The sequence below is a fragment of the Benincasa hispida genome, chromosome 8 (genome assembly GCF_009727055.1).
Source record: "Benincasa hispida cultivar B227 chromosome 8, ASM972705v1, whole genome shotgun sequence".
In the NCBI taxonomy this organism is placed as follows: domain Eukaryota; kingdom Viridiplantae; phylum Streptophyta; class Magnoliopsida; order Cucurbitales; family Cucurbitaceae; genus Benincasa; species Benincasa hispida.
This window is the reverse complement of record NC_052356.1, coordinates 2,828,972-2,856,680: the sequence shown is the minus strand read 5'-3', so window position 1 is coordinate 2,856,680 and position 27,709 is coordinate 2,828,972. Positions and strand designations below refer to the sequence as shown.

The window sequence follows — 27,709 nt, the reverse complement described above, 5'->3', positions numbered from 1 at the left end:
TTATAACCCTGTTTTGTTTGCTTTTTGAAAGAGGCTGATCGGACCTGTTCTTTATGGCTATCATTTGTGTTTCCTTGCCACTTTTGTTTTGGGGGCCCTCCACTTGTTAGTTTGTATTCATCTTTACTGGTTAAACATCTTTTCTTTCATTGTATATGCTCTCTCTCGTTTAGGCCTCATCTGCTATTGGTTCTTCTCCATTTTGTACTCTTTGAATTATTTCATTCATCAATTAAATGTTTCTTGTCCAAAAAAAATAAGCATCCATTTGTTTATTATAGCCTATCTTATTTAATCTCCAATTAGAGAGCTTTCATATAATTCACCAACAGGTGCTTCGAATTTCTACTCCTTTATTTCATCGATCAATGAAATTGTTTCACCTTTAAAATAAATAAATAAAAACCTTTAACAAGAATTTTCTAGAGCTACAAACAACAAATTAAAGATGATAGGCCTAAAAGAAAGACCACATGGTCAAATAAAATCTATCAATGTAGAATAACTATCCTCCCATGTGTTTTATCATACCTTGTAAATTTCAGCATTCAGAAGGTGACATGAAGCACCAGCATCTTGAAGAGGGATATGAAGCTTGTGTATGTTCTGTCACATTGAAAAAGAAAACACATCAATGGAGGAGGCACTCAATAGATCAATACAACAACATAAAAAAAAGTAATAATAAAAATAAAATTCCATGAATTAAAAGGGGGGAAAACATAAATCTCCAGCTATATATTATATAATTTTTTTTTGAAAAGGAAACGGTTCATTATATTAATATATAGAGAAGAGCTAAGGCTCATAGTACAAGAGGGTTATACAATGAGCAAAACGGAGATACTAAGACTTCTATTAGGATCAGGAGGTGCACCCGGGCGTCTTAACTAGGTTGACACCCCCTTAGCACCCTCATCACATCCAATGCAAACTCATAGCAGAGAAAAGACGTTAACAAGAATACAATTCGAGGAAACAATAACCGCAAAACAAGCGAAAATAATGAGCTAAGCCAACACAGTGGCCTAAAACTGAGGGAAATAAATAAAGAGTTCAAAGAAACTAGGGGGGGAGAAACTGGAAAAAGGAGAAAAGCTGAAATCCGGCACTAATTAATGTTGTCCGAAGGGGGAGGTGAAGATGATGGCCCCCCAGTTGAGATTGAAATCCGAAAGACTATAGGCATGGAAGGATTCGGAGAGTATGCACCAGGAGGAGGTTTGACGGCGGGCAGCTTCGAAGCGGTCTTGGCATCCAAGAGCTTTGTTGTGAAAAATCCTTTGATTTCTTTCAAACCAAAGATCTGCCAAGAGGGCTTTTATTGCATTACACCAGAGTAGACGGGTGGGGTTGTGGAGATTAGGGCTGGCTAGGAGTTGTAACACATTGCTTTTGAAGTCATTGCACATAATCCATGAAAAGTTGAAACACAGCAGTTTTTTCCAGCACCAAGCTGAATAAGGGCATGTGAAAAATAGGTGAAGGGAGTCCTCACTGTGTTGGAGACAGAACGGGCATACTGAGGGTGAAAGGGAGGATGCTGGCTGTTTTTTTTTAAGGACTTCAGCTACATTCAGCTGACAGAAAAGCATAATCCAAATGAGAATATTGACCCTTCTAAGACTCTTTGTCTTCCAAATAGCCGAGAAGAGAGGTTTATCCAAAGGGGAGAAAGGGGATAGGTGTACTTTAAGGGAGTTATATATTATATAATTACATTACATTCATGACTCAAGCAATTTTTGAGATTTGTATCACACGTCTTGAAGCTTGTGAGGAATTAGTACATTATCTTCATTGATGACACGGGATTTTTTATCATATTTACTTTGTAAAGTAAATGATGAAGAAAAAAAGAAGCCCGATGCTTTACATTCCAAATACTTACTAACAAGATCCAACAAGAAAAATTGTTCTATGGAACACGAAACCTTATTAAACAGAGAATTTTAGGACAGATAAACTACACACACACAACCATGAACCTTTCTTTTCTCTCTTTGGAAAAATAGTTAGTTAACTAGTATCTTTGTTCCCTTCATCAGTATAGTTCTCGAGTACACTGATAAAATTGTATCATTTCACTTGTAATAAAACTCAATTTAGTTGTTATTTTAAAACTACATATTTTTGTTTTGATAATAGTCGCTTCCTGATCACTCAAAGCCTAAAGACCAAAGCTAGCTTTTCCTTCCTCTGCTGGTCTGCATAGGATGGAAAAGCTACATTGAAAGACCAACAGAAAACGAAAAGGCCAAGTCAGGTTTTTGTGTTTCTTCGTGGGCTTCATCTTCAAAGTTTTTTTTTCTTTGATTAGGATTAGATATTCAGCATTTCCTTTTGCTTGCCGTTATTGCTTCATTATTTTGGAAGCTTCTAGATGGTCCTCGTCTTTCCCTAATATCATCTTTGATCTCTTTGCATGGTGGGCCATCCATTTCATGGTTCTAAGAAGGTTAAAACTATATATTTCTGAAAAGTAAATTATCTTGCTCGATTGATCCCCTTTTCTTTAGTGGAGTCCCTTTGGTTTTTTTATATGTCCTTGTATTCTTCCAATTTTTTTTATAAGAATAACAACTTTCATTGAGAAGAAATAAAATAACACAAGGGAAAACAAAAAAACCCCGCCCATAAAAACAACCCCTTACATGAAGGGAATCCAACTCTGCAAAATAACGCCTATAGGGTAATTACAAAAGGTCTTGGAAACCGAAGCTCACAAAGAAACATGAAAGTGAACTATCGACCAAACCTCACTAGGGTCTTTATCCACAATCCTAAAAGTCCTACTACTTCACTCCCCCCACAAAACCCAAACAATAGCGCACACATTGCAAGCCACAAAAAGCACCCCTTCTCCCCCTTAAGTAGATTGCCTCAATCGTAGCAACAACACCCCTCTGATGAGCGAACGAAACGCCAAACTCTTGTACAAAACGCTCCCACACAGAGCTAGCAAACTCGCAATGCCAAAGAATATGATCTTGATCTTCCTCCGCCTTCCGACAAAAGGATGCAACAGAACAGCCCAACAAGCGAGGAGAGCTTCCTCGAAAGACGATCCATCGTATTTGCACGACCATGTAACACCTACCAGGTGAAAAACCTTACCTTCCTAGGAACCTTAATCCTCCAAAGGACTGAAAAGACCGAGACGCCTAAGGGAGAATGGTCCACAAGCCTCTGAAAAATGGACTTACAAGAGAGCCCTTCCAAAGGATTAGGTCTCCAAACCCTTATATCCCTTCTCCCATGCCTAAAAGAGTGATTCTCAAGCAAAGAATGAAAAGAAATAATGTCCAACGTCTCCCTATTGGAAAGATTATGACGAAACCCAAAAGAGAAGGAACATGAATTCCCTGACCACACAAGAAAATCAGCAACAAAATGGTTTTTAAGATCCAACAAATGATAGAGTCTGGGATATAAGGAACAAAGAGGCCTCTCACTCACCCAGTGATTCTCCCAAAAATAAGTCTCCCTCCTCTCCCCCACCACACACTGAATTTACACCGCAAAAGGTGGGAACTCTTTCAAGATATCTTTCCATAAATTCTAGTGAGAACCTTTAGACCCCTTGGACAACCACTCAGAAGGATGGGGGTCATATTTGCTTACAATAATCTGATAGACCCTCGATCAAGAAGGTGTACGTCCGAAAGAAGAATAAGCATGGTAAAGGGCAGAATGGACAAAATGATGTAATACATAATGAATGAGCAAAGCTATTAAATGAGAATATGAATAGGGGATTATGTGGGGACCAGGCATCTTTATGTTATTAGGATTATTCTTACCTTTATGTTATTAGGTTATTTTCTTTCCTTAAATAGGAATAGGGGGAAAGAAAATCACTATCTTTTACTTTTTATTGAGAATAGCTATGAGAGCTTGTAAAAGGGAGGGAGCCTCAGCTTCCTTGGCTATTTAGCCCAAATTGTGCATATAAAATCCGAGCCCTATCACTTTGATATCAAAGCCAACGTTCGTGGGGGAATGGTGAAGAAAATGGAGGCTCGTATTTCTACAATTGAGGAACAATTGACCTTGTTACAAGTAGGAACAGAGGCTTGAATGGATCAGCGGTTTACTAAGATGCAACATGTTATAGTTCTATTGTTAGGGTTTTCATTATTGTAAATATTTTGTTATATTTCTTTCCTTTTCTATGCTTTGTACACTTGTATATATTCATATCTTTGGTGAATGAATAGAGTATTCTGATTCTCTCTCAAACCTAAGGGAGCGTTTGGGGCAAGGGTAATCATCAAAATATAATAACCACCTCTTGCTACAGTAAAAACTATTTCAAAACCTCCAATTAGCTACAGTCAACACTATTTCAAAACCCCCATTTGCTACAGTATTTACTATTTACTACAGATTTTACTATTTTACATTCATCATTTTTTTATTATTTGCTCCAATGTTTACTATTTCCTTCTCAAACTAAAATAATTTACACCTCAAACACATACTATTATAACCCAAACTAAAATAATCTACACCCCAAACACAAACTATCATAACCTAACTATAATAACCTAAGACTATAATAACTAACTCATTACCCCAAACGCCCCCTAAGAGTTTTACATAGTATCAGAGCCCTCTAAACAAATTTAGGGTTTCGTGAACCTTAGGGGTTGAGAATTTAAAACCCGTTTGTGTTACGCCTAGGGTTTTGTGGAGGGGTGAGTTTAAACTTTGCTCACAGTCATCTCCTAGCCCTCCTTCCTTTTGACCGTCTCTCCCACCCCTCTCCATCTACCCCCCTCCCTCTGCCCCTCTTCCGGCTCTTCCACTTGCCCTGTTTCTTGCCCTGTTTTCCAGCCCTGTATTTTAACCCTTGCTGCTTCGAGTAAAAGGGAGTTTTTTGTGTAAAGACCTTTCGACTCCTTGATAGGAGTGCTTTCCGGTCATGGAGATTAAAAGCTGCAACATATTGGGTCATTTCTTTTGTATGTGGCAAGAGGGTCCAGGATTCATAGTGGAAGATTTGAAAAAAGGATAGTCCTTGTTCCTCTCTTTAGCAGCAGCCATTTGGCTAAAAGAAGGCTTCAGAAGACTTTTGTTTGCCTCAACGTTGAGTTCTTTTTGTTAAAAGAAAGAGTAGATGAGAGTTTCATACGTCTAGCAAATTCAGAGTCAAGACAATTGGTTTGTAGAATGTGCAGTGTGGCCTACCACTGGGGAAGAAAGAATATTCATGTTCCTTATGGGGTTGGATGTTCAGGCTGGCAAGAGTTCAAGGAAATGATTGATGCCAGCATCCATATCTTCAAAGATAATTCAGCTCAGCAAGCCCCTCAAGTGAAGAGTTTCTCAGAAGTGGTGAGGTACGTTCTCTCAACCATATCTAAAGCCTTCAAAGTTTAAGAATGTTGCAGCTCAAAAATCCTGTAGTAAAGGTCAATTAAATCAAGAAAAGGGTTCTTATTGGATTCAAAAAGATCATGAAGTTCTCAAGGAGGATTTTTAGTATTTATGGCTCATCTCAAGGCTTTTAGTCTTCAATGTTGGAAGGATATCTCGAAGGTATTGAGTGAGGCCTTTAAAACCAGTGTCACTATCAATCCTCTGTTTGCAGATAAAGCTTTAATCAAAGTCAGCAATGGTGATTTGGCCACTTTGATATCAAATCCGGGTAAATGGCAGTCGTTTGGTCCTTTTCACTTGCTATTTGAAAAGTGGAATCCCAAAATACATGGAAGAGCCTCTGTGATGAAAGGCTTTGGTGGTTGGATTTCAATCAAGAATCTTCCACTGGATTTTTGGGGAAGAAAGACCTTTGAAGCCATAGGTGCTTATTTTGGGGGTTTGGAATCAATTGCCTCAGAAACTCTTAACTTAACTAATTGTTTGGAAGCCAAAATTCAAGTTAGAAGAAACCTATGTGGATTTATGCCTGCCACAATCGAAATAAAGGATGCAATTCGTGGGAATTTTTTTCTAAATTTTGGAGATGTGGAATGTTTAGAAGTTCCTTCTAAGGTAGTGGGGAATTTATTATTTAAGGACTTCTCTAATCCTATTGACCTTGTTAGGTTAAATGATGTAATTAAAGATGAAGGAGTTAATTTCAAATTGGATATTTTGGAGTGGAATTTCCTTGTCTCTTCACATTCCAAACCCACCTTTTCAAGGAACCTGAATCCAGTTCAAGAACCCCTGCAAAGAGATGAAATTTACACAGAGGAAGTCGAAAAGTCCCATTTCCCCCTTGCAAGGTGTTTAATTACAAAGAGTCCAACTACCCCTGCCTCCTTTATTGCCGAGGAAGTTGTACAGCCCATTGCAAGTGAAAAGTTTAGTGTGTAAGAAGTCGAAGAGTCACTGTACTTTAATGAAAAAGTTGAAAAGGTGCCTAGAGCCTTTAAGAAGAGAGAGAAGGGAGGCTTTAATGGGGTATCCAGCCCCTTGGCCAAGGAATTTGAACAGTCATCTATTCAAAAAAATGAAAAGCCACAAGGAATTAAAGTTAATTGTTTTTCGAAGCAATCAGTAGCAATTTTATTAAGCAACAAATGTGACCCTTCGTCTTCCAAGGCTGCTGCTCTGCTCCCCTGTTCCAGTCCGAGTAAGTCTCTCTCCCCTGTTTTCACTAAAAATCAGGCTCCTCTGCTTCAGCCGGCCCTCGAGCTAGCCCCAAAAATTCATGCCTCCTCCTCGACACTCCTCCTCCCTCCCTGCAGTAAGCAAGCACCAAAGGCAAGCAAAACAGGGGCTAAACGTCAGCAAAAATTCAAGCATCCCCCCTACCTTTTTAAATCATTCCCTAATCATTTCATCATAAGAAAGTTAGCCAAGGACTCATCCAAGAAACCAAGCTTTAAAGCCAAGTCAGTGGCAATTCACAACCCGGATTTATTAGAAGCCCAATGCACCCAAATTCAAGGACAGCCTCAATGCTCCAAGTCAGGCTCCGCTTCTCTTCTCCCTACTCTCTTTGAACACTCTGTTTTTTCATTACCTAATACAGAGTATACATTCTTGAGAGGTTCCACACCCCATCCGGGGGAGTTCCCAGCAGATAAAGGGGAGGTCCTCATTGATTCTCCTTTCAGTGTGAGTAGTGAAGAAGAAGTTTGGGCAAAATCAGTTGGTTTTTCAAAAGAAAAAAGTAAAGAGGACCCTATAGTTCAAGATTTGAACCCCCTGTTTCAGACAGAGGATGGCACTATTTTAGAGGTTGTTAGTTCAATTTTTTCAGCCATTCCTTGTGATCTTCCAGCTCATTTAACCTCAATTGTCAAGGACTGCCATCTCATCCTCGATTAATGTTTAGAAGTTGAGGCTACAATCCTTGTTTTAAGTCTGAATCATGAGAATTGTGTCGTGGAATACTAGAGGCCTGAAAGATATTAACAAAAGGTCAGCTCTCAAGCGTTTTCTAAAGAAAATTAACCCTACAATAGTTCTAATTCAAGAGTCAAAAAAAGACAGCTTTGAAGTGAGTTTCATCAAAAGCTTGTGGAGTTCTAAAGATATTGGCTGGGAATTTGTGGAATCTTATGGTTATTCAGGTGGTTTATTGACTCTATGGGATAAGAATTTGATCTCGGTGGTTGAAACTTTGAGAGGGGTATTCGTTATCAATAAAATGCATCACTGCTTGCAATAAGACTTGCTGGATCACTAATGTCTATGGACCAAATGATTACAAAGAGAGAAAATTCATGTGGCCAGAGCTTTTATCTCTTTCATTTTATTGTGTAGAAGCATGGTGCATCCGGGGAGATTTTAATACCACAAGATGGGCACATGAAAGATATCCATTGGGCAAAAGCACTAAAGGAATGAGAAGTTTAACAACTTTATAGACCAAGCCAATCTTTTGGAGATTCGGTTGGGAAATGGTAGCTTCACTTGGTCTAGGGAAGGAGCTTCTGCTTCAAGATCTCTCTTAGATCAATTTTTCATCACCAAAACGTGGGATGAGTTGTTTGAGAACTCTAGAGCCAACAGACAAGTAAGATCCTTCTCGGATCACTTTCCAATTTTGCTAGAAGCAGGGTCGTTTAGCTGGGGTCCTTCCCCTTTTAAATTTTGTAACAGCTGGTTGTTTAATAAGAAGTGCGTCAAGATCATCGAATCAGCTTGGGCTAGTAGCAGCATTCAAGGGTGGGTTGGTTTTGCCCTTAATCAAAAATTGAAAGGTGTAAAGGCAGCAGTAAAGGAGTGGTACTCTAAATTTCAGGAAGATCAAAGAAGCAAAGAAGAGGGGTTGTTAAAAGAAATTGAAAAATGGGATGCCCTTGCTGATTGCCTCTACCCTTGATAACAGTGAATTAGCACTTAGCATCCACTTTAAAGTCAGATTTAATGTCTCTTTACAGATGGGAGGAATTAATTTAATTCAGAAAAGTAAGTTGAATTGGTTGAAGTTGGGAGATGAGAACACAAGCTTTTTCCATAAGTATTTAGCTGCAAAGAGAGAAAGAAATTTCATTGCTGAATTAATAGATGATCAAGGGGTGCCAACAACTTCTTTTCAAGAGATTAACATCTAATCCTGAATTTTTACAGCAACATTTCCTGAAGTCTCTCAGGTTTAAGGCATCTTCCATTAAACTTGATTGGTCTTTGTATCAATGCTACTCAAAACATAAGCCTACAAGCCAAGTTCTCTCCCGAAGAATCAAGGCTGCTGTAAGGAAACTAGGAAAATGTAAAGCACCAGAACCGATGGCTTCACAGTGGGAGTTTCTGCTGAAATTTTGGCAATTAATCAAGGATAATCTGCATTCCACTTTGAAGATTTTTATAAGAATGGTAAGCTAATGCATGCATAAAGAAACTTCATTGTCTTATTCAAAAGAAGAAAAATTAGCAGTCAAAGTAGTGATTTCAGGCCAATTAGCTTAACTACAGTGATAATAATAAGGATTGTTTGCAAAGGTGTTTGGCTAAGATTAAAATTGGTAATGCCTAGCATTCTAGCCTCCTCTCAAAGTGCCTTATTGAAGGAAGGCAAAATTTTAGACCCCATCCTCATTGCCTAACGAAGCTGTAGAAGAGTATAGAGTTGAAAAAGAAGAAAGGATGATCCTCAAACTGATTTGGAGAAGCCTTTGACCATTGGATTTGAGATTTCTTTGAAAAGGTTGTTGAAAAGTAAAACTTTACAGAAATGGATTGATTGGATCTGGGCGTGTTAAAATCCAATGTTTATCTGTATTCCTCAACGGAAAACCAAGGGGAAAGAGTGGCTGCCACTAGAGCATTAGCAAGGTGAATCCCTCTCACTTTCATTTTTCCTTCTAGTAAGTGAAGTTTTTAAGTGCTTGGCTGACTAAGATCATTCAAGCCGGTCTATATGAAGGTTTTGTGGTTGGCAAAGATAAAATCCAGATCTCCATCCTTCAATTTGCGGATGATACGCTCTTGTTTTGTAAGTATGACAGCAGCATGCTTGCAAAACTAAAGCAAACGGTGAAGTTTTTCGAATCGTGCTCAGGGCAGAAGGTGTACTGGGATAAATCAGCCCTTTACGGTGTAAATGTGGATGATAAAGAGTTGCTTTCAATGGCTGCTGCATTAAATTATAAGGCTGATCAGCTTCCAATCCTCTATCTTGGGCTGCCTCTTGGAGGGTACCCGAAGAAGCTGTCTTTTTGGCAACCAGTTTTGGATAACTTCCAAGCCAAATTGGATAAATAGAAGCGCTTCAATCTTTCTAGAGGAGGTAGAGTCACATTATGCAAGTCAGTTCTATCCAACCTCCCAACACACTTCATGTCTATATTTATATTGTCGGAAGGAGTTGCTTCGAAATTGGAGAGAATCACAAGAAATTTCTTTTGGGAAGGGCACAATTGCAGCAAGCTAAATCATTTGGTGAAGTGGGCTATGGTTCAACAACTATTGACAGATGGAGGCCTCGGCCTTGGTGGATTCAAACTTATGAACCAAGCCCTACTCGCTAAATGGGGCTGGAGGTTCTTCAAAGAAGAAAGCTCATTTTGGGGGCAAGTTATCAGAAGCATCCATGGCACGGGCCCTTTCAATTGGCATACGACAGGTAAAGGGGGTAGAAGTCTAAGAAGCCCTTGGATTAGTATTTCTAAATCTTGGCTAAAAGTTGAATCGTTGGCCACTCTTAAGCTTGGAAATGGTAGAAGAATTGCTTTTTGGCTGGACCCTTGGGTGGAAGCGACTCCTTTCCGTTCCTTATTCCCAATTCTCTTCCGAATATCTTTGTTACCAAACGGTTCGGTTGCTGACCATTGGGACACCAATTTGGCAGCTTGGTCAATCACCTTCCGCCGATTGCTTAAAGATGATGAAATCGTCTCCTTTCAAGATTTTCTTGGGGTTATTGCAACAAGGAAAGTTTCACAAGTTGTTGATAGTAAGGTTTGGTCTATCTCAGCCTTGGGTCTCTTTACGGTCAACTCACTTAGAACATACCTCTCCCACTCTTCCCCAATGGATAAATCGTTATTCTCGACCCTATGGAAGACTTGCAGTCCAAGAAGAATTAATGTTCTTGTCTGGATAATGCTTAGTGGACAGTTGATGGCAGCCAACAATCTCTCTCCCTCAATTTGCCCTTTGTGTCTAAATAGGTCAGAAGACTCCCTCCATCTTTTCTTTCATTGTTCCTATTCAGCTTGGTGTTGGAATAAGTTGTTGTCCTTCAACATCTCATGGGTTATGTGTAATGACTTTAAGGGCAACTTGCAGCAGCTGTTAGTTGGTATAAACCTTCACAAACCCAGCAATTTTCTATGGTTGAATGCAGTAAAGGCACTGCTGGCTGACCTTTGGTTTGAAAGAAATTAGAGGGTGTTCCATGATAAGGTGCTTGGATGTCAAGATCGGTTCGAATCAGCCCATCGGCTAGCTTCTTCTTGGTGTATCCTCTCCAAGCATTTTAATGCCTACAGTTTATCAGAGTTTAATCTTAATTGGAGGGTGTTTGCCTCCCTCCCAAGTGTCGGGATTTAGCCTCTTCAGCAGCTAGTGGTTCTCTTAGTTTTTTTCATTGTATTTTTCAGAATGTTCATTTAATTATTAGCCTCGTTGTTTGTCCTTTTGGGAATGTAAAGAAGCTATGCTTCTGTTTTAAGCTAGTCTTAGATAATTATTGGATATGATGAGGGCGTTAAGAGGGTGTCAACCTAGTTGAGATGCCCAGGTGCGCTAGCTGATCCGTTTTGGCTTTCAGTTGTTATTTAGCTCATTGTATAATCCTCTTGTACTTTGGGCTTTTACTCGATATTCTCTTTAATTAATGAATTGTTTCCGTTTCAAAAAAAACATTGCTCACAGCCGCCGTCTTCGGTTCGTTCGCTGCCGTCGCAGCTATCAGCCGCTGCCGCCGCCGGGGAGGGGAAAAAAAGGTATTTTTTCGACACCGCTCAATCCATCGAGGAGCCCAACCGTCGATCTACAAAACCCCAAAGTCTGGACTCCATCTGACTAGCGCGTGAGGCTCACGTACCACCTTTTCCCTTCTCCGTTGATCCACGCGCTGGCACGTGTAGGCGCGTGCTCCACCTGTTTTGGTTTGTCTTTTGTGGGTTTCCTCGGTTTTGTTGACTCTTCTTGGTGGTGTGTTCGTTTGGGCTATATACTCACTGCTTGTAAAGACATCTCTTCAGTAAATTAGGGTTTGATTCTCTTCTGTCTGGTGTCTATTTTTTGAGGTAATGGTTGATAAGAAACCAGTAGTCATGTCTGAGATGGTTCCTATAGTGTCAAAAGTAATTGAACATAAGTTGAATGGATCCCACTACTATTCATGGAGATCAAATGTTCGCCACTTTATTAGGAGCATGGAGATGGATGATCACATCACGGAAGAGCGATCGATTGATGCTAATAAAAAGATTTGGTGGCGGGACGATTCAAGAATGCTTCTACAAATCAAGATTTCTATTGACCGTGAAATCGTTGAACTAGTAAATCACTGTGAATCAGTCAAGGAACTATTGGAATATTTGGATTTCCTTTATTCGGGGAAAGAGAATATTAATAGAGTATTTGATGTTTGTAAGACTCTATATCAACCCGATCAAGGAGAAAAATCTCTTACAAACTACTTTATGGAGGTTTAATACATGTGCGGAATTCAACGCCTTGATATCAATCAACACGGATCCAAAAGTTCTAATGGCTTATGGCTCAACGTGAAAAGTTGTTTATCATAAGTTTTTTAGTAGGTCTTGCACCTAAATATGAGATGGCCAAAGATCAAGTGTTGTCAAGCTCAAATATCTCATCGTTGGAAGAAGCTTACACTCGAATACTTCGTACAGAGAAGACACAAGCAGTTATGCCATCTAATTCTAGTAGTGCTTTCATTGGGCGCACAAATGATTATAGAGGTAATAAGGGGGTTGAATCAAATAGCTCCAAAGGTCATCCCAATAACCAAAGATCAAATCCAGGAGGTGTCGTTTGCTATTACTGTCATAAACCTGGCCATACGAAACGTGAATGCAGAAGATTGATGAATAAGGGTCAGAGGGTGTCATCACCCTCTGCATATGTCGCTTCTATTCCTGATAATCTTGACAAGTCAATTACAATTTCTGCATAGGAGTCTACTAAATTTCAACAGTATTAAGAGTCCTTGAGGACATCATCTTCTACTCCCATTACGGCCATCGCAGAGACAGGTAACATTTCTAAATGTCTTCTTTCCTCCATGTCAAAATGGGTCATTGACTCTGGCACTACAGACCATATGACAGGTAACCCCAGTTTATTCTCTAACCTTTGTACATCTACCTCTTCACTTAATGTCACTATAGTTGATGGAACTTCCACTCCTGTTTTAGGATCAGGAACCGTCCATCTTACTGAATCGATTTCTTTGTCATCAGTTTTAAATTTACCACATTCCTTGTTTAATTTGATTTCAGTCAGTAAACTCACTCGTGACCTTCATTGTTGTGTCTCCTTTTTTTCTGGTTATTGCTTATTTCAGGATCTTACGACAAGCAGACTATTGGTAAAGGGCGTGAAGTTGGAGGTCTTTACATCTTTGAACCACAAACACCTATGGCCATCACATGCTCAAGCGTGTCATCTGCCTTTGAAGAGCATTGTCGTTTCGGTCATCCGTCTATCTATGCGTTGAAGAGTCTTCATCCACAACTTCAACATTTGTCTTCTTTAGATTATGAGTCATGTCAGTTTGCTAAATTTCATCATTTGAGTTTGTATCCTCGAGTCAATAAACGAGCTAGTGCTCCTTTTGAATTAGTCCATTCTGATGTTTGGAGTCCATGTCCTGTTGAGTCCAAAGGAGGGTTTAGGTATTTTGTTACATTTGTCGATGACTATTCTCGTGTTACGTGATTATATTTAATGAAAAGTCGTTTTGAGTTACCTTCTCATTTTCGTAACTTCCATGCTGAAATTCAAACTCAGTTTAGTGGTACTCTTAAAATCCTACAGACCTATATTGTTAAGTAATATTTCTCTCATGCACTTAAGTCTTATTTAGTTGCCCATGGCATTCTTCATCAATCTTCTTGTGTCGATACTCCATCTCAAAATGGGGTTGCAGAACGAAAAATCGTCATCTCCTTGAGACAACCAGAGCTTTGATGTTTCAGATGCATGTTCCAAAATCCTTTTGAACAGATGTTGTTTCCACAGCTTGTTTCTTAATAAATTACATGCCCTCTTCCATTCTTAAGGGTGAGATACCTTTTCGTACTTTATGCCCCAAGCAACATTTGTTTCCCATTCCACCCAAAATATTTGGTTGTACCTACTTTGTTCGGGATGTTCGGCCTCAACATACCAAGCTGGATCCAAAGTCCTTAAAATGTATTTTCCTTGGTTATTCCCGTATTCAAAAGGTGTATCAGTGTTATTGTCCTAGTCTAAATAAATATTTCGTCTCTATTGATGTCATATTTTTTTAACATTCCTCATTTTTTTCATCACCATCTTTCTCTTCGAATAAGAGTCAGGGGGAGCATAAGGAATTAGAGGATGATTTCCTTGTCTACAAAGTTATTTCTCCTTGTCATCCTCTTCCTGATTCATCTTTACCTGTGGCTACCTCTACTCTTCCACCCATCGTTAAGGTCTACACTCGACGACAACCTCCTTCAGATCCATGCCCTGTACCAGCTCCTCCAGTTCCATGCCCGATACCAGTCTTCTTCGTCATTGGATCCAAAAACAAATGATGATCTTCGTAAAGGTAAACGTACATGTGCTCATCCTATTTCCTCTTTTGTTTCTTTTTTTTTCTTTTAACAAGAAACGAACCTATTTATTAAGATAATGAAAGATGTTACAAAGTGATTGAGAGGATACAAAAACAAGAGAACAAAAGAACGGATCAGCAAGTGCACCTGGACATCTCAACTAGGTTGACACCTCCATAGCACTCTCATCATATCCGAAAAGAAGTAAAGCATTAAGGATAATAATTGATTAAAAATCTGACTAAACCGTGCCTGTTGCAAAGGCTTACATCAAAATGAAAGTCTGAAAGGAACCAAATCAGAAAACAAAAGAGCTAAAAAGATCAGGAAAGGGGAAAAATGAAAGCGTTCCAATTGAGGCTAATGTCTTGAATGGAGAAATCCTTAAATTCTTTGGAGAGAGAGCACCAGGAAGAGGCATTGATGCGAGCGATATCAAATTTAATGGACCAAAGAGAGACTTTGTCGTGAAACACTCTTTGATTCCTTTCAAACCATAATTCTGATAACAATGCCTTGACTGCGTTGACCCAAATTAATCTTGGCTTCTTTTTCAATTTAGAGCCAATCAGAAGTTGAAGGACGTTTGCCTTGAAATCATTATCAAAAACCCAACCGGTATTGAAGCAATTGAGTAAACATAGCCAACATTTTTCCTCTTTTGTTTCATATAACCATTTGTCACCTTCCACATGTTCATTCATTGCATCCTTAGAATCTGTATCCATCCCTAAAACTGTTCATGAGGCTTTGTCTCATCCTGGTTGGTGTGCCACAATGGTGGAGGAGATGACTGCCTTAGATGATAATTGTACTTGGGATTTAGTTTCTCTCCCTGCAGGAAAGAAGGCTATCGGTTGCAAATGGGTGTTTGCAATTAAAGTTAATCCTGATGGTTCTGTTGCTCGGTTAAAAGCGCGCCTTGTAGCGAAGACTATGCACAAACTTATGGCGTTGACTATGCTGATACTTTTTCTCCTGTAGCAAAAATGGCATCTGTGAGGCTGTTATTTCATTAGCTTTAATCAATCATTGGCCTTTACATCAGCTTGATATTAAAAATCAAGGGAGGGACTGGTCGATGTTCGCCCGTATCAATATCCTCTGTTTCAAAAGGACGAAATTCAGCAACTAGTAGCAAAAATGTTGACAGCATGCATTATACAACCAAGTACCAGCCCCTTCTCCAGCCCAGTTTTATTGGTTAGGAAGAAAGATAGTAACTGGAGGTTCTTCGATTACCGAGCATTGAATCAAGCAACGGTCCCTTGATAACTACCTTATTCCGGTTGTGGATGAACTACTTGATGAGCTCACAGAGGCAGTAATCTTGGTTATCATCAAATACGAATTGCACAAAAGGATGTTCACAAAACGGCCTTTAGAACACATGAGGGGCAGTACGAGTTCTTGGTGATGCCATTTGGTCTTCAGAATGCTCCTTCCACATTCCAACCGGTAATGAATGACATTTTATGCCCTTTTTTACGCAAATTTGTATTGGTTTTTCTTTGATGACATCTTGATATATAGCACTTTTGTTCATGAGCATATAAATCATCTATCTGTGGTGCTGCAAGTCTTGACTGAGAATCAACTGGTGGCCAATTTTAAAAGTGTACGTTTGCGGCCTTGAGAATTGAATACCTTGGTCATGTGATTTCGACTGAGGGGGTGGCAATTGATCCATCAAAGATTGAAGCTACGGTCCGGTGGCCAGTTACAACGTCAGTAAAACAATTGAGGGGCTTCCTTGGATTAACAGGGTACTACCGAAAGTTCGTACTTAACTACAGTTTCATTGCATTCTCTCTCATTCAACAGCTCAAAAAAGACAAGTTTTTGTGGAATAAGGAGGCACAAAAGTCTTTCGAGGCTCTAGAGAAAGCCATGACCGAGATTCCTGTTTTAGGCCTTCCGGACTTCACACGACCGTTTGTGGTTGAGACGGATGCATCCGGTGTGGGAGTAGGAGCTGTACTAATGCAAGAAGGTCGGCCACTCGCTTTCTTCAGTCATGCTCTACCTCTAACGCATCAGTTGAAGGCCGTTTATGAACGTGAATTAATTGCCATTTTGTTGGCTATTCAGAAGTGGCGACCTTACTTGCTGGGTCATCGATTTACAGTATGCACAAACCAGAAGAATCTTAAGTTCTTATTAGAACAACAAGTAATCGTGGGTGAATACCAGAAATGGGTGGCAAAGCTGATTGGCTATGACTTCGTAATCGAATACAAGAAGGGATTAGAGAATTCAGCTACTAATGCTTTGTCTCGAGTACCAACAACCATAGAGTTGGCCGCGCTGAGTTGTGTAGACAATGTTAATCCAGCAGTTTTCCGTAGTCAAATCGACCAAGAAGAGGAATTGGGGACAACTCGGGGGGCAATTATGGCTGGTGAACCGTTTCCAAATGGCTATTCTGTGATAGGGGACTTCCTGCTTTACAAAAACGGAATAGTGTTGCCTTCAACTTCCCCTACAATTCCCCTCTTACTTCAACAACTCCATAACAATCTAGTAGGGGGACATAATGGGACAATCAGAATATATCAACGTCTCTAGAAGGAGTTTTTCTGGAAGGGGATGAAAGCAAATGTACGATCATTCATGGGAGATTGCTCGGTATGTCAGCACACTAAATATCTATCATTGGCACCAACAGGGCTTTTGCAACCCTTACCCATACCTGAGATGATTTGGAATGATATTAGCATGGACTTTATTGATGGCTTACCAAGGTCAGAAGGGCATAATCCAATAATGGTTGTGGTAGATCGGTTATCAAAGTATGCTCATTCCATCACCCTACGACACCCTTTCACAGCAGCTACAGTGGCTGGAATATTTCTTCAAGAGATAGTTCGATTACATGGAACACCTCGAAGCATCGTTTCAGATAGAAACAAGATCTTTACAAGCTTATTTTGGGAAGAATTGTTTAAGTTGACAGGGACACAATTAAAGTGGAGCACTTCGTCTCACCCACAAACTGATAGCCAAACAGAGGTCGTCAATCGAGGATTGGAGGCGTATCTACGGTGTTTTACAATGGACATTCCGACTAAATGTTCAAAATGGTTAGCTTGGGCCAAATATAATTACAACACGTCCTACCATACTTCATTGAAAAAATCACCCTTTGAAGTAGTATACGGACGATCGATACCACCATTGGTTTCATATGAAGCTGGAACTGTGGTAGTTGGTGAGGTTGATGCTCTTTTGAAGGAAAGGGACGACATGTTAAAACACTTCAAGGCCATGCTTGAACGTACACACCAATGGATGAAATCGTACACGAATGCCAAATGACGTGAGGTGGAATTTCAGGTTAATGAGTGGGTGTATATTAAGCTCAGGCCATATCGACAGAGCACTTTGTTCATCCATAAACACCTGAAACTAGCCCCTCGCTTCATCGGCCCTTTCCAGATCAGTGAACAAATTGGTCCCGTGGCGTATAAGCTTGATCTACCAGCTCACGTGAATATCCACCCAGTTTTCCATGTGTCTCATTTACGGAAGGCAATTGGGTCGGTACTATCGAGGATCACCACCCCCCAAACGTGGTAGCACAACGAATCCCTGCACCATCAACCAGTCGCAGTGTTGGGCGTTCGAAAGGTTGGCACCACTGTGGTCTCTCCCACCGATTTTGAAGTTTTAATCCAATGGGATGGCATGTCTACAAAAGAGGCTACTTGGGAAAATGGCACGTTCATAGTTGAGCAATTCCCTGATTTCCACCTTGAGGACAAGGTGATTCTTTAGGGGGCAGTAGTGATAGATCCCTGATCAAGAAGGTGTACGTTCGAAAGAAGAATAAGCATAGAAAAGGGCAGAATGAACAAAATGATGTAATACATAATGAATGAGAAAAGCTGTTAAATGAGAATACGAATAGGGGATTATATGGGGATCAGGCATCTTTCTGTTATTAGGATTATTCCCACCTTTCTGTTATTTCACCTTTTTGTTATTAGGTTATTTTCTTTTCTTAAATAGGAATGGGGGGAAAGAAATCACTATCTTTTGCTTTTTATTGAGAATAGCTCTGAGAGCTTGTAAAAGGGAGGGAGCCTCGACTTCCTTGGTTGTTTAGCCCAAATTGTGAATATATAAATCGAGCCCTATCATAATCTTACGCCATAGAGAGTTGGGCTCGGAATAAAAACGCCACAACCACTTAGATAGTAAGGCCTTGTTACATAACCTAAGATTTCCAATCTCAAGACCCCCTATTTCAATAGACTTCTCAATGACCTTCCACCTAATCAAATGTGAGCCCTTTCTTTTTCCTTCCTCAATCCCCTCGCAAAGAAAATCACACATTAACTCCTCCAGACTCTTACAAGACCTTGTTGGGGCTCTGATAAGGGAGAAAAATTATATAGGAAGGCCAGACAAAATTGATCTTATCAAAGTCTGTCTTCCTGCCTTAGAAAAATACCCTTTTTTCCAAGACGCCAATCTCTTCCTAACTTTATCCACCACCGAATCCCAAAGAACGATCGCCTTGGGATTACTCCCAAGAGAGAGACTAAGATAGGACGAGGGAAGCAGCCCAACCTCACACCCTAACAACTCCGACCATCTCTTAAGCTTCTCCTCCTCACAATTTATCCTCATGATGCTATATTTTCCCATGTTGATCTTCAAACTCGAGATTTCTTCAAAAACAGCTAGAATGTGATTCAAAGTTAAAAACGAGTTCTCATTGCCCGAGCCCAAGAAAAGCGTGTCGTCTGCAAATTGGAGATGCGAAAGAGTCACTCTTTCCTCCCCAACCTCAAAAGGGATAAAAATACTGCCTTCAACACACTTCCTCACCAAACTACTCATAATATTCACCATAAGAAGGAAAAGGAAAGGAGATAAATGGTCTCCTTGCCTAAGGCCTCTCATGGCTACCACTTTACCCCTAGGACTGCCATTTATAAGAAAGGAGAAAGTCACATTTCTCAGGCAGCCCCACATCCACATTCTCCATTTATAAACCCTTCTTCTCCATCACTTTATTCAAAAAGTCCCAATCCACATGGACATAGGCCTTCTCGAAGTCAATCTTAAATAACACTCCCTCTTTCTTTTTAAGCCTATACTCCTCTATAGCTTCGTTTGCCACAAGAGCTTAATCCAAAATCTGTCCAGCACCTTGTGCTTCTGAGATTGTCGACAGGAGCACCCTTCTCCGACGATTAGCCAACACTTTTGCAATAATTTTATACACACTTGTAATTAAGCTGATCGGTCTAAAATCCTTTACCCTATTCACGTTATCCTTTTTAGGAATGAGACAAACATATGTTTCAGTCATCGATCTATCCAGAATACCCCTTCCAAAGAATTCCTAAAAGACCTTGAACAATTCCGCTTTGACTATATCCCAATTTTCTTGATAAAATGCTAAAGAAAAGCCATCGGGACCTGGGGATACCTATCGCTAGCAAAAACAGCCTACTTAATTTCTTCCATAGAAAAGGGGATCGGCAACCCCTCCCTTTCCCTAGGAGAGATTGGATTTCAGTAAATCCCTCGAATAAACGGTTTAGGAGTAACCTCTGGCCCAAAGATACTCACAAAGAAAGATACAACCTCCTCCTCAATATCTATGTCCTCCCTAATTGTCTCCCCAGGATCCTTAACCAAGGGACCGATCGTATTCCTACTCTTCCTCCCACTAACCATCATGTGGGAAAAAGCAATGTTACAATTGCCATCTTTAGCCCAACCAACTTTCATCTTTTGCCTCACATAATAGGCCTCTTTTCTAATTAACTCGGCAAATTGACATTTGCAGGAATCTCTTTCCACCTTTAAGGCTTCCTCTAGAGGACCATTCATCTCCCACTCATCTATCTCTTTTATTCTAGCCACAAGCTCACTTCTTCACCCTAATGTTTCCAAATACTTCTCTGTTCCAAACTTTTAGCTCCCCTTTTAAAGGTTTCAACTTACTTCCAAATTTGGACCCTTCCCACTTCCCCTAAACGAGAGAATTCCACCAGGAGGATATGTGGGTTATAAAAATAAATAGATTAATAAAAATCAAAACATAAATATACAATTTTAAAATGGACATAGTACATTGAATTTTCATACAAGTGAAATGATGCAATTACCAGCGTATCAGATACTGATGAAGGGAGAAAAGTAACAAGGTAACTAACTATTTCTCCAAAGAGAGAAAAGAAAGGTTCTTACTATTTTTCCGATTGGAAAAATGCCAAATATGCTAAAACAGATGCTTCCATCTCTGTCACCACTGCACAAAATGTTAAACCGTTGTTGTGAAGAATTTGACAACTCTGTAAATGAGTCTTCACTGTCATCAATGAAACCAGTATCTCCTGAAACAAGTCCAGGCATTCGAGGAACTGTAGGAGCAGGAGGGAAAATACGACTAGTGCGATCTTCATAAGTTGATAAGTTTTCATTTTTGTCCTGTACCACAATTGTGAAAAAGGATGAAGGATGAGAAGAAAACATAAATTCATATTTGAAAACCACAATTCATGTTGAACATTCTTCATGACATTAGCAAAATGATTTCCCAGCAAAAATCCTGGAAAACACCAAATAAATAAGTGGAGAATTACGTACTGTAATCAACTGGCAATCCTCCACCCAATTTAGACTAACCACAGCAACTGCATGAGAGTTTAAGCTTCTCAACAACTTTCCATTCTGTTTGGCATACAAAATAAAAAGTTAAAAAACAGCAAGAAAACTAAAAGAAAATAACAACTGCGTCTTTCACTTTTATCCTGGACTCTAAACATTGCTATGAACTTAAATTAAATGCAGTTTGATCATTAATGCATATCATTCTGATTTAAGTAAAATATAAAAATAAAATATTGCATTTCAAAATAGCACTTCTATTGTAGTTACTGACCAGAATGTTAATCAACCGAAAACAGTAGTGGCAAAGCAATTATATAGGAGATGTTAACTAATATATAAAATTCTTTATTTATACCAAATACCTTATAAGAAATTATCGAGGTTGAAATTAAAATAAAATTTCCATTTCTATATTAAGCACGTTGGAAACGAATGGAAACAAAATCTATATTAGGCACGTTGGAAGCTTAATCTAATCAATGTTAGTACAACTGGTCTAACAGGTGTCCGGATCACCAAAATTGAGTGCAAGAATGCCACGATCAACCGATGAATGGGAAAAGTGTGTTTTAAAGTTAAAGTAAGGCTACTCACTTCAACATCATGCAATAAAACTGTCCCATCTTCAAGACCAACTGCTATCACCTTACCATCAGGCCTCCAACATAACGATTTTATAGACCTTCCTACATAGAATTTATACAATCATTCATAGTCAAGGGACGTCACTGCACAACAATGTAACTTATAAAAACTCAAAAACATAGTGCAAAACACAAAGTTCTAGAGAGGAAGCGACAATATCGTTGTCTTGTATTATGTATTTAGTTTCGTTGAACCAAAATTGTTCAAAGCAAGGGTTGAGACTCTAGTGTAACACTGATAGTTCAAGAATCACTAAGTTGTCATTAAACAACTTAAAGATGGCCCTTTGAAAGATTAAATATTACCCTTCGTCTTGATTTAGTATCAACAGTTTTATATCGATCTAATTAACCTCTGGGCTATGCATTACATTCTAACCCAAATAATCAAATATATATATATATATAAATCAAGCTTCAAGTACGACAAAGCAGTGTGAAACTGAAAACTAAAAGTCTAGAACAGACCCGTTAAATTTTCTTTTTCAATAAATAAGGAAATGCAAAATCAAGCTAAGGAAATAGAGGGAAACGTATAACTCACCAGGCGATATAGTCCACAACCTCTGCCAGTTGAAACGGTGGAGCAAAATTTTCGAGTCTTCCGTGACCATGGCTAGCAAGTCCTTTTCCGGGTTCCACTCGGCAATTTTAACCTTGCATTAGCAACTCATCAAATATTCAGAGAAGAACAAAAAAACAAAAACTCGCTACACACAATACTAGATTAATGTATGTACAACTAAGTAGGAAGGCAATAGTGAGGTGTTCAAATTAAACCTGAGAGGCAATAGGTTTGTCGAATTGGAGCTGAAATGGAAGCACGCGGTCGGCCTCGTCGGTTTCCATAGCTAGAGCTGAAATGGAAAAATTCACAGAACCAAATTTCAGGGAAGAAAAAAAAAAAAAAGTAGAAGCACTTCAGAAAGCTAAAGTATGAATCGATCAACAACTTGATCAAAACTCGATGACTTACTTACTTGTGCAATGGACTACGATTACTACAGAGAAACTAGTGAAGAATTATAGAGAGGCCAAGAAGGAGAGCGCTCCAGCACTGATGAGGAGATTTTCGGGTGACTTTCGTCGCCGCCGGTTAGCTCAAAACACAGAGGCGCGGGCTCAAGCAAGTTACTTACGTTCTTTGAGGTAAAAGAAATTAAAGCAACTTCGCCGGTGTGTAATAGGGCCGCAACTTTTAAAAAGAAGGAGAAAAAATGATCAACGCCGTTGCCGGGGATCGAACCCGGGTCACCCGCGTGACAGGCGGGAATACTTACCACTATACTACAACGACTTGTTTGCTTTAACGAATAATTCTCTCATATAATAATACATATTTTTGGTATTTATCAAATGAGAGAAATTTTGAATTTTAAAAATTATATATAGTGGGATTTTCAAAAATAGAAAAATAAAGAAAATTATTTACAAAAAAAAAATAGTAAATTTTGATCTTCTTTGATAGAGGTTGATAGTTTATCAGTGATAGAAACTGATGAAAATCTATCGTTTATACTATGTGATAGACGCTGATAAACTTCAGTGTTTTTTTTGCTATTTCTGTAAATAGATTGACATTTTTTTTATCTGTAAAAATTTCTATAAATATAACATTTGTTGTAAAGAATTATTAGTATGGTACAGTGTATGTTTTCTTATGGCCTGAATGAAAAAATCAAAGTTAAAAGTATATATCTTAGAAGTTAGAGACGAAATTAAAACAATATTCAAACTTTGGGGGTAAATCTATAACATTACTAAGACCCCGTTTGATAACCATTTGATTTTTTTGTTTTTGCTTTTGAAAATTAAGCCCATGGATACTACTTCCACCTCCAAATTTCTTCCTTTTTTATCTACTTTTCACCCCATGGTTTAAAAACCAAGCCAAAATTTGAGAACTAAAGAAAGTTGTTTTCAAAAAGCTATTTTTGCTTTTGGAATTTGGCTAAAAATTCAACCATTGTTTTTAATAAATATGTAAATTATTGTAAGAAATGTAGATGAAATAGGCTTACTTTTCAAAAACAAAAACTAAAAACCAAATGGTTACCAAATTGGCCTAAAATGTAATCAAACTTAAAACTTAAGAATTGAAAAATATTTTGAAACCTAGAAACCAAATGAAAACTATACTCGAAACCTAGAAACCAAGAACATGAAAATGTACTTTTTTTTTCTTTAAATATTTAACAAAAATGTTCGTTTAAATGGTTTATTGAAAAGAGGAAAAAAATCCAAAAAACAAAGGGACAAGAACTGCTTGGAAGTGGAATCAAAGCTAAACTTGAAAACCAACTTCCATTGCAACAATATCGAAAATAAAATTCAATTGTTAATAATGGTATATGAAGTATTCATTCTATAGTTTCCTAATGTTAAATTGTTGATTCAAAATTTTCAAGAAGAGATTTCATTAGTTCAGTTCATGCTTAGCATTCCACTATCATGTAAAGCTACTATTGAGAGTGGTTGTGTCGGAACCTATAGGTTTCCCAATCCTAATTAACATTTCTTAACGTTCTTTATCTACATATCTACAACTTGATGAAAACCAGTGTGTATCAATGTACACTAGAAACAAACTCACCAATACAATATAAAAGTACTTACAAATAAGTAGAATGTTTTAATTCAACCTGTGGTTGACATGATGTCGACACATTCAAGGACAAGTTTGCAAGATGATCCTTATCAGCGTCTAAATTGTTGCTACAGATTACCTTTTTAACCTAAGAGGATGTGTGAAGACAGCAGATATCAACCCTTCTTATGACATCTAATGCCCACTAAACCTATTAATCTCACATCTTATGAGCCTGTATTACTGTGGGCTCAACTCTGTGAACTTGCTCATTAGTAATTTTATCACATAACGCAACTTAACTCATCGTCACAATACTCATATTACAACATCATCATTCATGAGATAGCTTATTATGGGCAAAACTCTAACTCTAATTTTGTGTTGACTAACTAGTTACCGACCACTTTTAGATTAACACTTGACTTACAACTCTTTTACAACAGTGGCAAACTGAACCTTCCTTGTCAAGCAATCCGCAATCCTGGAATCTTGAAACTCTCCTTCTACCTGGGCAGAAAAATAAAAACATTGGAAAGTGTGAGTTGGGGAGCTCAGTGAGTGGCACGTTTAAGAACATAAGCTTTTACTATAGGAATTCATTTTGCAAGAAACTTTCTAAAACATTAGCATGCTCTCCTAGCTTTAGTTTGTGACAATGGGCAGAAATGCACGTTATTACAGCGCAAATAAGTAAAACAATGAAGGAATGCGACGATAAAAATATACAAAATCATGTCCAAAAGCAGTAAAGTGAGAATAGTGTGATCGCATGTGCCCATCGCATAAAAGCGGTTAATGTACTTATTTTATGCAAAAAAAAATGCGTTGGCACAAGTTAAATTGCGATCCAAGGAATTCGGCATCCGTGCGCATTAAAAGATTGTGATCGCAAAGCAATGTGATTGTATGCACTCGCGAAAATTCACTCAAGAAGGTGGCCGCATAAAGACGGCGCATCAAGGTGAAAACATAATAAATCATGATGGGACGGAAATCTGATGACGATCAAATCCGAATTTAGTTGACAAGTCATTAACGACACACTGTAGCAAGTACATTCAACTTTTTGGTGACCATTAATCAGCACATCAGATAGAAGATTTAATGACCTCCCATTATTGCAATCATTAGAGAGAAAAGCTTCTTCACCTTGAGTTCTATAAATACCGAAGGCCACCATCGTAAAAGGAGTTCACCATATACAGAAGATAGATCATATACAAATAGATAGTCGTTAGTCTGTAGTTGTTCATATACTTAGAAAGCGGAGGCGAACGAAGAGAAGAAGATGCCGAAAGATCATTCCTAGTTAGCTCGAAAGATTGTCGGGAAGCGCCGTAAAAGGAGAGAGTGCCGACACTTGCGAAAGCAAGAATATTCTTCTGGGCAGAGTAAGACAATGTAAAAGCCTCGGGAAGCAAGGCATTGCTATTGGGCTTCTTATCCCTACTTTCCAATGTTGTTTTATATTCTGCACTTTATTTATAGAAAATGGAATTCTCATCTCAACATCTGTTCAATCTCTCCACATTTCGCATGAATAGCTAAATTTTCGAATGGGTTGAGAAGTACTTAGCTAGCATGACCCAAGATCTTCACTTTATGCGATCATCCTGTCTTATGTATGCGTCACTCACCCTTTAGAGATACTTGAGAGAGTAGTCTAAAGAAAGAACCTAGACTTGAGAGAGTCAAGTTAGAATCTAGGCTTGAGAGAGTCAGATTAGAACCGCATAAGCAAGAGATAGAAACTTAAACATAAGTTTTGTTTGCTATTACGCATCGCATGCACCCTAGAAATAGGATATGATAGTATGCGGTCACCTTGTGTATATGTGTATCATTCATCATCACATAGACAAGAATAGAGGTTTAGACATAAGTCCTAACAACATCATCGTATACATCGCATGCGTCTTAGAAATAGAAACTATGGCATTTGCATTGAGAGATGAAATGTTGTTGTGTGTGTAGCATGATCACATAACTTGAACACAATCTTAGGAAGTGTTAGCTAAATAACTTCTCAACCTGTTCATCGCATACTCATTGTATTCTCGTTTTCATCAACTCTTTACTCGAATTCGTCGCATAGGAAATATACTTAAACAAAATACCAACCAACTTATTTGTTTTTGCCAGCGCAAAGGAATTAAATTTACTGATGCATAGTAACTCAGTAGTTCCTGTGTTCGACCCTTGACTTACCAGGAAACCTAGTGAAATTTATACTTGGGTTTTACTAGGAAAACTTGCATGTGCAACGCATAGATCATCACCGCAAACATACATCATAATCGCATCACATTTACAATGCATCAGTTTGGAAAAAAAATCCTTTGTACACCTATGGCAAATATAAACATCGTACTCTCAAATTATTTAGTGAAAACCAGAGTCCATTTAAATCATAGACTTCCAGACTTAGAACATAATATACTAAACTAGAAGATTCATAAACAAATATCAACTGAAAACATCCTCATAGTTCCAGGGTTAAAACAGGATTTTCACTAAGCTTGCCAAATAATAAAATACCATCATATGATACTAATAATTCTAAAAACCCTGAAAACATCTTATGAATCAATTATATAAAATCTTTGTGTCCTTCTAAACCTTAGTTAGGTAGAGCCCATTTCGCTCACATTCCCAATGTCGAAAACCTTAGCCGAGGTAGATCTACATCACCAACAACATTGCTAGTACTCTTACGTGCATGTGGAGAATTTCCTCCGATTACCTTCGTCTCCTTCAACATTAGGGTGAAATCAACCCTATATACCTTCGTCTGCTTTGGTAACGGGAACCCTACTACCTTTACAATCTTGAGTATCAGGTTTCATAGCTAGGGTACTAAAAACATATTTCTTATAACAACTTTGAAATGACATTACTCATCAACACATCATTTTGAAGAGATATCTTCAATGAAACACATAGTCATTAGGAATGCGCGCATCGAATACCACATATTGAAACATCATGCTCTAAAACATTTGAGCTAACATCATTCAAATGAAATTATGTATAAAACTCATAAGTAAATTGTTCTACATAAGTCATACATTGAAACTCTTGGAGTAAGTCATTCTTCATTAAACATAAGAATCTTTTTAAGGGACTATTTAGTAAATATTTGTATATAAACGTATTATGAATCTATAAGCATACTTAGTTTATGAAAACATTTGAGCATCCCTTAGCCCAACGCATATTCCCTCATGTTGTAGCATAGTTGGCCGCATGGTCCCTAGTTAGACACATGGTATCTCCTTTTAAATGAAACACATTCCAATCGTTTAATTGGACATTTTGGTAGTGCAAGACTTTCACCTTATTGTCTTAAAATTTTTATTTGCCATAGTTAAAGAAAGATGTTACTAATTTTGTTAAACGATGTTTTATCTGTCAAAGTATTTCGCTTCATTCTTTGACTTTAGCATTTCGTCGGTTTCAAACTCAGTGCTCTACCGGCTTTGATCTTCGCATTCCATTAACTTCGATCTTAGTGCACGACCAAAGGATTCTGCCGATTTTGGCTTCAGTCTTTGACTCGAGCGTTGGTTTTAAACTCAATGCTCTACCAATTTTGATATATGCATTCTATTAGCTTCGATCTTAGTGCGTGACCTGAGGATTTCGTTAGATTTGAC

General features: G+C 38.5%; 1 protein-coding gene and 1 non-coding gene across 4 annotated transcripts in view; both read right to left on the bottom strand.

Annotated features, from left to right (window-relative positions):
• The window catches only part of LOC120082803 (anaphase-promoting complex subunit 4), a 49,994-nt gene extending 27,362 nt beyond the window's left edge, over window positions 1–22,632 (bottom strand). Inside the window, exons 1-7 of one of the 3 annotated variants that reach the window (XM_039038126.1) lie at window positions 22,440–22,632; window positions 22,244–22,320; window positions 22,008–22,119; window positions 21,414–21,505; window positions 20,796–20,879; window positions 20,397–20,636; window positions 532–606 (exon numbers count right to left, since the gene is read on the bottom strand). In XM_039038126.1, the coding sequence (XP_038894054.1) occupies window positions 532–606; window positions 20,397–20,636; window positions 20,796–20,879; window positions 21,414–21,505; window positions 22,008–22,119; window positions 22,244–22,312 (672 nt within the window). In that variant the 5' untranslated portion in view covers window positions 22,313–22,320; window positions 22,440–22,632. Of the gene's footprint in view, window positions 1–531; window positions 607–20,396; window positions 20,637–20,795; window positions 20,880–21,413; window positions 21,506–22,007; window positions 22,120–22,243; window positions 22,321–22,439 lie in introns of those variants that run through there. The other 2 variants (XM_039038124.1, XM_039038127.1) reach the window with 2 other exon arrangements.
• Window positions 22,633–22,688: 56 nt separating this feature from the next.
• TRNAD-GUC lies at window positions 22,689–22,760 on the bottom strand. Its single transcript has one exon. It is a non-coding gene; the product is annotated as a tRNA-Asp (tRNA).
• Window positions 22,761–27,709: the final 4,949 nt, after the last annotated feature.